We start from the raw sequence: 12025 nt of genomic DNA, 5'->3' as shown, positions 1-12025 counted from the left end.
CCTCTCCAATCAAATACCGATTAGTAATACAGAAAGTGCATTACATTTTAAAGAGTCATTTTAGTGTTAGGTTCCTTGTATCTTGGGAAAATCAAGCGAATGTTTTCAGGGATCTGGGAAGATTGAGGGATTGACACGTTTGTGGTTGAACTGTGTAAGGAGGCGACTAGAAACGAATGAGACCGGTTGTTTGATCACAAGTGAGAGTTGTTTGATATCGTTGAGTCTTGTTTCGCTATTGCAGAAATGTGGTAAGAGGTTCATGGGAAATGGCGGCGAGTAGTGCAGATGAAATGGAGGAAAAGTTGGTGAAGCAGCAGCAGCTGTGCTGGAATGCGAACAATATGGGTGTCAAGTAGAGATGGTATGGAACGGGAAGATGAGGGTCAAGGGCCGGAATGTTCGGTAGTGAAAAGACAGGAAGAAGAGATCATGATACAGAAAGTAGTGGATCGTCTTGTAAAGAATGCTTAAAGAGGGCCAAGGTAGGATACAAGAGTAGTGATGTGTTGGAGTGGAAAGTGGTGATTGTGTTTGATGAGACCACAGGGTCTCACTTACACCCTATCTGACTAATTTGGTTGAAGGTAATGCCGCAGAGAAAGAGGTAGGTGAAGTGAAATTAGCTCGCTTCATTGGAAATGGTAGATTGTTAATATTGTGTGGGAACAAGGGGAAGATATTGAAAATAGAAACATTGAATGGGATGAAGATTAAAAGCCATGTACCTGGTGCTTATGCTAGGTTAAGGGTGTTCCTCACTGGAGTGCCAATATATATCTATGTTCACAGATGAAAGAGGTGAAAGGTTATCAGTGATGCTGAGGTTTGAGAAAGTCTTGCCGGGAAAAGTACAGATAGGATTCCTTAGTTTCAATGTTAGATCATTTGTCCCATTCACTGTGGTGTTTTAAATGCCAAAGAATGGGACATGTAGCTGCTCAGTGTAAAGGAAAGAAAAGATGTGCCAAGTGTAAAGGTGCACATGATTACGGTGAATGTGGAAGCAGTGTGAAGGGTAAGTGCTGTAATTGTGGGGGAGAACACAGTGCAGCATTTGGTGGATGCAAGGTACAGAGAGGCTCAGAGATACATCATGACTGATCCTGTATCGTATGCAGAGGCCATAATCCAGATTGGTAGAACTACAGTGCAGACTGATGGAGCATACATGGATGTACCTGTAGTGGGTCTACTGTCGGGGCTGGTGCTTCTGATTGTCCTGGCATGATTTTGAGGCCTGTTCAGAAATCTTGTGCTCATGAATGTGCCTTGTCAAAGGACACTTTGATAATGAATTATATTGATAAGATTATCAGTACAACTTGGGTTGTGGAAAGCAAAAATAACAGGTTGAAGGTTATTGTGGAGATGGCAAAAGAGATATATTGGGGGTAACAGATGTTACAGTTGAAATGGTTGTTGACATGCTGAACAATGCTAAGGGTGGAGTGTTTCAGCATGACATAGATACAGTTTAATGGGGAGGGGTTTTTGGGGAGGTTGTGGTAGAAGTTAGGGATTTATTTGGTTTAGAATTTATTTTCATGGTAGTACAGAATTGGGCAGATCATGATTGATCGTACATTCTTGCACAGTAGGTGGCGGCATGCACTTAAACTATTTTTTGTGGACCGCCATGATATAGTAGAAAAATGTTTTCAGGATTGTTTTATTGTCTATTGCCATGGCACTGCATCTCAGTGCTAGTGGCGTCACTACAGACCCTGGTTCAATTCCAGGCTGTATCACAACCGGCTGTGATTGGGAGTCCCATAGGGCGGCACACAATTGGCCCAGCATCGTCCGGGTTTGGCAGGGGTAGGCCTTCATTGTAAATAAAGGTGAAATAAATCAAAAATAAACTGAATTTCGGAAGCCGAAGTTACGCCCCTTCGTCGGTGATTGGTCAGCAGTAGTCTTTCTTCAATTAAGTGTTTGTTGTCGTTCATTGCCAGAAGACTAGTTTTTGTGTATTTTTTTTTCACTTGAGAAATACTGCACCAAACGTCTTAGTTAACTGTAAAATCCCGCGACTAAGACCTTTAAGTAAAAACTAATTACATATTTCTTGATTTATCTTAGATTGAGTCTGACAGATTTTGATGAAGTGTTACTTTATGTTGTTGCGTACAGTCTCTAGAGGGACAAATTTAATTTTTTTCTTCTTGTTTTTCAAGCTACTGTCTTTTTAAGGGAGTAAATGGCACAGACGTTTACTTCTGGCTCTGAGCAAACCGAACCTAATCTAGGCTTTGAGAACCCTCGTAGCAACCTGGTCTCAGAGCATTTCGAGACACTCCATTTGGAGTGGAGTAATATGACATGTTACGTTTCGTATGGTATGTATTCGTTTGTGGATGTCCATCACCCAATTAACGTTAATTCGTATTATATTTAACAACATTTGCAAAACGTACAATATGTTGCGAATTGCAAAATGTATATTACGAATCCTAGCTAGATGGCTAACGTTAGCTAGGCTAGGGTTTACGTTTATGAGTTGCGTGTAAAGGGTTAGCGAACATGCTAAATAGTTGCAAAGTAGTTAAAAAGTTATTGTTGCAATCTGTTCTTGGCGTATTTCTTATTCTATATGTCAATTCGAGAAACTCCATTTAGTATGTTAAGGCATCAAGGAAAGTAGGGTGGCTGGATGAGTGTAATCTAGCGAATGCCAAGCAACCCAAAGGTTGTGAGTTTGAACCTCATTACGGACAATCTGAGCTAATTAGCCAACACTGGGGCATTCCAAGGTTAACGTTACATGGTGCATCTCTTAAAGCTCTTTCAGTTGCACACTTTCACTTTTGCAAGTCAAGCCCATAATATTGATATCATTATGTAGTAGGCTTACACAGTAAGGCATACATAGACCTATGCTACCAACATTCCATCTATTGGCTTCATTCATTTATTTGTATTTTATTTATTTAACCTTTTTTTATTTAACTGGGCAAGTCAGTTAAGAACAAATTCTCAATGACGGCTGGGAAAGTTGTGCTCAGATTCTATTCATAAGTCATATGTCATGTTTAGCCTATCCCATTTAAAGTAATGCAAAATGGATTAGCCACAGAATTGTTCAAACCACTTTACAAAGAGCCTTTGAAAAATAATTCACCCCTTTACATTTTTTAAAATGTTTTATTATCTTGTCAGAAATACTATGAAATATTAGAATGAAATGTGTCAAAGGCATCAAAAAGTGAACTGCAATCGGCAAGACACATCCACACAACATATACACATTCAGTAAAGAGTTTTGAAATCTAAACCCTCCCTGTCACACAGCTTTGTCAACATATCTTTGTATGTTTCTCTCTTTCAGCCTAGACTGTCCTTATAGCTCCTATGTACTGTAATCAATGGAGCCTCAAGATCTAACCAAAGTGGTTCTGCTGGCTTGTGGGTCTTTCAACCCCATAACCAATATGCACCTGCGTATGTTTGAATTGGCACGGGATTACCTGGAAGATACAGGTATGTCTGATCATTTGTCGTCTGTCAACAGATTTACATTTTTTATTGAACCTTTATTTAACTATGCAAGTCAGTTAAGAACACATTCTTATTTACAATGACGGCCTACCAAAATGCAAAAATCCTCCTGTGGGCTGGGATTAAATAAAATAAAAATATAGGACAAAACACACACCATGACAAGAGACAACCCTACATAAAGAGATACCTAAGACAACTACATAGCAAAGAAGCAACACATGACAACAACATGGTACAAACGTTATTGGGCACAGACAACAGCAAGAAGGTAGAGACAACAATACATCATGCAAAGCAGCCACAACTGTCAGTAGTAGTGTCCATGATTCAGTCTTTGAATGAAGAGATTGAGATAAAACTGTCCAGTTTGAGTGTTTGTTACAGCTTGTTACAGTCGCTAGCTGCTGCAAACTGAAAAGACAAGCGACCCAGGGATGTGTGTGCTTTTTGGGACCTTTAACAGAATGTGACTGGCAGAACGGTTGTTGTATGTGGATGACGAGGACTGCAGTAGATATCTCTTTAGATTATACATTTGTAAATCATCACTTTGTGTTTTGTGAGTTTAGGACCTACTTCCTCAGACATTTGCATTGCTTCCAAATTATGAGAAGCAGATCTAGTCAAATAAGAGTGGTAGTATTTTGTATTTAACTGAATTTGTTTTGTCATTGTTTGCTCTACAAAATTAGCTGGCTTAACTCCTCTTTCTTTCTATGTACTCTCAGGACAGTACATAGTTGTGAGGGGCATCATCTCTGCAGTGGGTGACGGCTATAAGAAGAAGGGTCTGATTGAGGCCTGTCACCGTGTAGATATGGCCAGGCTGGCCACAGACACCTCTGACTGGATCAAGGTAGATGCATGGGAGAGCCAGCAGCCTGAATGGGTGGAGACAGCTAAAGTGATGCGGTGAGTGCTGATCATTTGTGTTTGAAGACTGTAGCTTAGTTATTGAGAGGGGTTGTCAAATCTATTTTGATTTGATGAGTTTGTGTGATACAAAAATAAAAAGAGCATTACTTGCACTGCAAGACTCTTGTATTACATTTATCCAGGTTAACCTAGGCCAAGATGTACTCTTAAGGAGCCTACTGTTACGCCTTAAGGTCCAAGGACCTTATGTTATTTTCAGAGGTAGATTGGCCCTGGCAGCCAAAAAAACCCACGTAAACGTGAACCCATTCTCAATTGTGATACGGATCTAGAAACATAAAGCCCTTTCATATCTTGTCAAAATAATTTCGCAAATGTGGCACTCTCTTCTGAGGGACCAGAGTTCATATCAGTTTGTACCTAGTACCAGGGTTTAACACCTCAGAATGCTCATAGATACTTTAAAATGGGGATCCCCTCCCTTAAACTAATAAAAGAAACAAGAACAATTCTCAGTCCCAAATAAACTTGGTTCTCTGTCCAAGAATCCATTCCAAGCTTTACTGGTGCGTGATCGAGGCGCTGCGTGTGAATGGAAACCTCTAGTCAACAGACCAGTGGCTGTCCCAATAAAACACACTGGAATGGCCCGACACAGTTCCTTTTGTGAAACAAAAACTAAAACGGTCCTCTTCAATTAAAATGGGACCACTCAAACTCTGAACTCCTCTCTTTTACCACGACCAGTGGCAACTCACGACCATGTTAACGCTGTCTCTCGGTGTAGCGGTTGAGAGACAGAAAGAGGAGCTTGTTGATGACAGTTGATCCGCTGTCTGAGAAAGTACAAGCAACAAATCCCTCACTGTACTCATGGTGGTCGGGGATCCTCAACTAATTGTTCATCATATATACTATTATTTTCACTGGTCAGTGAGTTATACAACTTTAAACAACAACATTAGAAAATGTTGATTGCTTGTAGTTCTTTCTCATATGTCGCACTGTTCACTAGCAACTGGTCCACCTCCCAAATATGTCTCACATGCAACAATGGTCAGTACACAATAAGTAATAGTCTGTGCTACAAAACAACAAATGAACCAGGAGTTACATACACCCCTCACAAAATAAACGTAGCCTCCTGACAAGATCCAACACCTTTGACCTCAGAATGCAATACGTTGATACACACACAGCATCGTCAATGTGTCATAGCTTGACATAAGTACACAGAAACATTCATGTTTCATCCAAGAAAAGAAATACCCTTATTATACAAAATACCTGTATACCTCGGTGTAATACGGTAGTGTTGTGCGGTGTACCTAACTCTTCTTAAGACAGTCTAACTAGTGCCTTCACCACTCTCTTGTTTGGCAGTTCTGGGATGGCCTGAGTATCCACTGTGGATCTGGGGAGGGCTGGACAGCTTCCTCTTCAGGGTCCCTCTCCAGTCCATCTTCTGTGGCTCCTTCGGGTTCTGGGTTAACTGTGACAGGTGCAGTCAGGGTGAACACTGTAGCGTCTGGAAATGGCCTTGCTGACAGTGGATATTACTGAGTCCCGGAGATCCTCACGCAGGATAGTCCATCTTTAGAGCAGTGAAGTTCACAAAGGCTTCAGCCTCGGGCTGGGCCCTTATGTTCCTAGATGTACACTCTGAGATACTGTCTGAAGAGTTGTTGGCAGTCATCGCTTGGCAAGTGGCTCTGACTCCTGGTGAGGGGATTTCAACCGTCTCCAGCCTCTTCAGCACTCATGTGTGGACATCTTGACAGGGCATCAGCGGCAATGTTCACTCGCTCTAGCTTGTACTACAACTTGAACTCGTAGTTGGCGAGAGTGGCCATCCCCCTCTGGCCTGTAGCATCCAGCTTGACACTGGCTTGCACATAGGTGAGGTGGTTATTGTCCTTGTACATCAGGAAATTAGCTCCGTACAGATAATCATGAAACTTGTCTGACACTGCCCCCTTTAGCCCCAGGAACTCAAGCTTGTGAGGCAACCTTGATCGGAGACTGTGGCTCAGGTATTTCACTGAGGTCTGGCAGAACTGGCACTTGTTGATGGAAAGCCTCAGGCCTCCAGACAGTCCAGGACCTTCATCAGCCTATCCTCATGCCCCTTCAAGGTTTTCCCAAACACAATGAGGTCATCCAGGTAGACCAGCCCTGCAAGGAGACCAGCCCTCATGTCGCTGACATCCTTCTACATTAAGCATTGGAATGTAGCTGGTCTGGAACGGTTGGTCCCAGTGAGCATGGAGGGTCTCCCTGCATGGGGGGCTCAGGACACACAAGGGCTAGAGTTTCAATAGGCTGCTGGACGCCTACAGCATCACAGGAGATCTCAATGGTGATGCTGATGTTGCCGTCATGGGGTAGTTGCTCTCACTTAGGCCCCACAAGGTTATCCCTTCTAAAGGCTGGAGATGGATGTGTTGTCTTAGTAGAACTGCTGGTGGATGCTTGCCACTGTCTAGGATGGCATGACAGGGTTTTCACTTTCACAGGAGACACTGTAGGCTCCTTTACTGTCCCCCCCCTGCTGTTTCCTGATTTTCCTTGAGCATGGATGAAGCGTCTGTTGAATTCCTCTACATTATTTCCTTTTCTGACAGTTCCTGGAAGAGTGGCCATTTTCACCACAGTTATAGCAGAATAAGTTTTCATTCCTCTTTGGCCCTGGACGTGTTGCTGGTCTGAGTTAGATGGATCATCATTGCAGCTATGGCGTACTTCAGTTCTTCTACCTGTTTGCAGAGAGCTTTGATTTTGGCCCTAGCATCTGATGATGGCTTCAATGATCTGTGCAGGTCTTGAGGCTATGGCTTGGGGTGTATAGCAAGGTTATTCAGCTCGCTATCTGAGATCTCTCATCATCAAGGTCTGTAGTTTGTCTGTTACATCACTACGGAGTGCTGACATAGGAGAGAAGGTGGTGGTGGGTATTTGCTGAGGAGAGCGAGGAGTTACATTTCCTAGGTAGATCAACTGCCACTTGATGCCCTTTAACTCATCTTCAACCACACAATGCAGTGAGATCCAGAAAAGAATGGGAGAAACTCCCCAAATACAGGTGTGCCAAGCTTGTAGCATCATACCCAAGAAGACTCGATGCTGTAATCACTGCCAAAGGTGTTTCAACAAAGTACTGAGTAAAGGGTCTGAATACTAATGTAAATGTGATATTTCAGTTATTTTTTTGATAAATGAGCAAACATTTCTAAAAAACTGTTTTTGCTTTGTCATTATGGGGTATTGTGTGTAGATTGATAAACTCTATAATCAATTTGCAACGTGGGAAAAGTCAAGGGGTCTGAATAGTTTCCTACGGCACTCATGTTAGGGTGGGGTATGCAAACTGTCAACTTTGAGCACCTCTCTCCTTAATGTTTTAGCATTCAGGTCTCAAAGTTACTTTCAGATTACTTCAGCCATGGGCAAATATAGGATGTATAGTTTTGTTCAAGTCAAAAGGTCTGCAGTCAAAGTTATTGAAATCAAATGAATGACCAAAAAGTCATTTAGTTGTGACATTTTGTAACCATAATAACAAGTGAAGCTACTCTGCCATGATCCTTGCTTGGTTCCATTGGGCTTTATCTCCCTCATGTCAATTGAATTGTTGTCTGCACTTAAGGCATCATTATAAAGAACTGATGACAGCGGAACAGAACAATGACTATGTGGACACTGCAAAGAAGAGGAGGATTGAGGCGACAAAGCACGCTTTTGAGGATCCATCCTCGTATCACACAAGGAGAGGTAAAAAAGGAGAGATTTTCCACGAGCATTCCGAGACTACAGACAAATGCACACATTTCTTACTACCCAGAAGTCCCTACTAGCTCTTCTTTGGAGAGGAGGATGCTGTGTAACACCCAGGGCAGGTAACACAATGGGATTCATTGCTGCTATATTGTTTCTTTCTATCAATTCCACTCAGATTAGTAATGACAATTTTGGTCATTTTATTATGCAAAGTGACTTACAGAACCATTGATAGTGACATTCATTATTTGGCCCATTTGGAAATTCAACCACAATGGAATTAAGTCTCGGACTTTATCCTTGTTGATTTTACTCGTGCATATATGGCTTTTTCAAAAATGTTATGTGCTTGTTTTTTATTTATTTTTATGTTCATATTAATAAACTAATACCGGCAAACCCTATTGTTGCCAGCACCTTGTTCTAACTCATTGAGCCAGCAACTGTTGAATACTACTGTCTGTCTGGGACATTAGCACCCACATAGGGTTTGGTGTTATAGAAACCAGTGACAACTAGTCACGCCACCTGAAGACTGGTATGGTGGAACAGCAAGTGATCTGCCCTGAGGTAATAAAAACGAATGGTGCTGGTTACATGTTTTGCCGGCACAGGCTGTCTCTACTAGTGGAGAACATTGTGGCCAACTTTTTGACATTGTCTGGCAACATTCCATGATACGTGTCTCTTAAGTGTAGGTGAGTCCTAAGATGATAAGATCCTTCTCAGAAATCAGGCAATTCACACACTTTTACTTAAACCCACTGCTTCAGACTTTCTAGCCTAATGTGTGTTTATATCAGAGGTTCGGTACAGCAGAAGACACATTTCAGTCTTGTATGGGTTAATAAACTATTAATCTGTCCATGAACCCTTTAGACAACGGCCCTCAGCTGAAACTCCTGTGCGGCGCGGACGTCCTGGAGTCCTTCGGCGTTCCCAACCTGTGGAAGCACGAGGACATTGCCGAGATCGTGGGCCGCTATGGCCTGGTGTGCATCACCCGCAACGGCTGTGACGCCCACAAGTTCATCCACCAATCGGAGGTGCTGTGGAAGCACCGCAAGAATATCCACGTGGTCCGTGAGTGGGTAACCAATGAGATCTCGGCCACGCACGTGCGTCGGGCCCTGGGCCGGGGCCAGACCGTCCGCTACTTACTACCAGACCCGGTGGTGAGCTACATCCGGGAGCACGGCCTGTACAGTGCCGAGAGTGAGCAGAAGAACGCTGACGTCGTCCTTGCCCCGCTTCAGAGACACACTGGCCCCTCCTCCAGCTGAGGTGGCCAGCCATGTTGCCTGCTGCCAACTTGAATGCCTTGAGACCATTGAAGGCCGATGGGAGGAGCTATAGGATTACTGGCTCATTGGAATGGAATAGATAGAAGGGCATTAAACGTGGTTTCCGTATGTTTGATACCTTTACAATTTATTTTCTAGCCATTACAATTAGCCCGTCTTCCTACAGCTCCTCCAACCGGCCTCCTCTACTTGAGACTGTGTTGTAGAAGCATTTATCTTTTACTGGTTTGAGAAGATTTGTGAATAAATGCACAGATGTTTTTGTATATTTTTGTAACAGTTGAAGTAGACTGCTCACCAGTGCTAGAATGAGTTTGTACCAGAATAGCCTCTTGTGTGGCATCTCCTCAGAGAATGGGTGAATCTGCTAAAGTTGAAATGAAGAACTGTGTTTTGTAGAAAAGTATAAGCACCCAAGTAGTGGCAATCCCAAGCGCCAGAATGTAAACCCTTGATCTGTCACTAACACTCAATCTGGTCCTTTATCACTTTATCTATATAATAGCACAGATCGACACCCATGATTATTTGTGTACAAATGAGAATTCCTTGATTTACAATGAGCCTGATGTATAACTACAGAAATGTTTCATTTCGCAATGCAGTGATTAACAAGCTCGTCCACCCTTGAGTACATTTTGTGTTTTTTTTAAATGCTGGGGCTTTAGTGTGTGTGTGTGTGTGTGTGTGTGTGTTTTGACTAATTCCCTCAGGCAAAGGCAGTTGGTATATATGGAAGCCGTTTAGATATAGTAGTATAGTATTGAGAAAAATAAAACGTTGTCTTTGTTTTGCAGCTTGTGAACACTTCTGTCATTGCTGTCTCCAAGAAAAAAACTACATCTTTAAAATTAGGAAATCCCAACCATTCACACCTATTCTGTTTGCTTCAAATGCAGGTTATTAGTAGCTTTTTTTCTTAGTCTTCCTTTCTGATCAAGAAAGTTGATAGTAGATGAGCATTATTCTGATAACATGAAATGTATTACAATAGTTGATTGAAGTGTAGATACAATACCCACTCAATTGTTGCTTTAGTAGAGGCACTGTATGGAATCACTGAGTTGATTGAAACTGCAGATTGTCCCTTCATTTTTTTTTTTTTGGTTTAGCAACAAAGGAAATGCTGCCAATGCTTCCTATCTTGTTTTAATTCTAAAGTTAACTTCTGTTTCTTGATCAATGGTCGAAAACCTAGCCTAGCTACGGTGGTGCTCAATTTAGCAGGACCGAAATGAAAGCTCAGGCCAAACCCTCATCTCATATGTTCCCAAACAAAACAGGTTAAATAGTTATTTGTTTATTTTCAATTATGTACGATTTCTAATATGACATACAAGCAATTGCTGTATTGACTCATATGTTTGGTAGTAGCAGCTGGTGTCTTCAAGCCTTTGTCAGGGTGCAACTCAATATTTGGAAGGTGTTCCTAATGTTTGGAATAATCAGTGTATGTCTGAGCATGTGTTCTTACACTCTGTCCATCCCCAGGTATTGATCCCAGTTTGTAAAATCACCCAGATGCTGAAGCTGGGGGAGGTGATCGAGTAACAGGGTGACCTGTACACAATCAAAATCCTCAGCCCCTTCTGCAACTATACTTTCTCTTTCACCAATGGGCTAGATACTAGGCACTGCAAGGTACAATCCAGGCAACCTGTTGAAGTCTAGCAAAGCCAGACTCTCAAGTCTCACACTGGCTCAGCTAGCTCTGGCCAGGTCATTAGTGAGCGTTCCTTCACACACAGTCTGCACAGTATGCATTTTATATTCCTATTCTCTTTTCTCCGGAGTTCTACTGTGAAGGGCAGGTCTGCAAGCAAGTTTTCAAAAATAATATGAAGGAATGCACTTTAAGGTTTCAAATTTTAATGTCACGTGCACAAGTGCAGTGACATGCCTTTCTTACAAGCTCCAAACCCAACAATGCAGTAATCAATATCAATGCTGCACAAAAAATAAATGACAAAAACATGAGAAATAAGAAATAACACAAGTAAGAAGCTATGTACAGGGTCAGTTCCAGTGCCATAATTACAATGTACAGATACTGGAGTGATAGAGGTAGATCTGTACCAGGGGAAGATGACTAGGCATCAGGACAGAAGCTGTTCAGTAGCTTGTTGGTGTCATACTAGATGCACTGGTATCTCTTGTGCGGCGGCAGAGAGAACAGTCTATGGCTTGGGAAGCTAGAGTCTTTAACAATTTTCCGGTCCTTCCTTTCATACAGCCTGATATAGAAGTCCTGGATGGCAGGGAGCTCGGGCCCAGTGATGTACTGGGCTGTCCACACCACCCTCTGTAGCTCCATGTGATCAAGGGCGGTGCTGTTGCTATACCAAGCAGTGAAAAAGAATGTGGACTACAGGAAAAAGAGGACTGAGCACGCCCCCATTCTCATCGACGGGGCTGCAGTGGAGCAGGTTGAGAGCTTCAAGTTCCTTGGTGTCCACATCACCAACAAACTAACATGGTCCAAGCACACCAAGACAGTCGTGAAGAGGGCACGACAAAACCTATTTCCCCTCAGAAGACTGAAAATATTTGGCACGGGTCCTCAG

The 12025-nt window shown here is 42.5% G+C and overlaps 1 protein-coding gene across 7 annotated transcripts; it reads left to right on the top strand.

Annotated features, from left to right (window-relative positions):
* Nucleotides 1-12: 12 nt before the first annotated feature.
* nmnat1 (nicotinamide nucleotide adenylyltransferase 1) lies at nucleotides 13-10257 on the top strand. Of its 7 annotated transcripts, none has more exons than XM_020506414.2 (6): nucleotides 32-200; nucleotides 2181-2342; nucleotides 3332-3483; nucleotides 4233-4416; nucleotides 8027-8151; nucleotides 9037-10257. In XM_020506414.2, the coding sequence occupies exons 3-6, from the start codon at nucleotides 3369-3371 to the stop codon at nucleotides 9438-9440; spliced, it is 828 nt and encodes a 275-aa protein (XP_020362003.1). In that variant the 5' UTR covers nucleotides 32-200; nucleotides 2181-2342; nucleotides 3332-3368; the 3' UTR covers nucleotides 9441-10257. The 7 variants fall into 7 exon arrangements, with proteins under 7 accessions (XP_020362002.1, XP_020362006.1, XP_020362007.1 ...); XM_020506416.2 differs by having other exon boundaries at nucleotides 43-154; XM_031794238.1 differs by lacking the exon at nucleotides 32-200 and adding an exon at nucleotides 1816-2049.
* The last annotated feature ends 1768 nt before the right edge of the window (nucleotides 10258-12025 follow it).

Source organism: Oncorhynchus kisutch, linkage group LG17 (assembly GCF_002021735.2).
Source record: "Oncorhynchus kisutch isolate 150728-3 linkage group LG17, Okis_V2, whole genome shotgun sequence".
NCBI classification, from domain to species: domain Eukaryota; kingdom Metazoa; phylum Chordata; class Actinopteri; order Salmoniformes; family Salmonidae; genus Oncorhynchus; species Oncorhynchus kisutch.
This window is presented reverse-complemented; position numbering and strand designations above follow the sequence as displayed.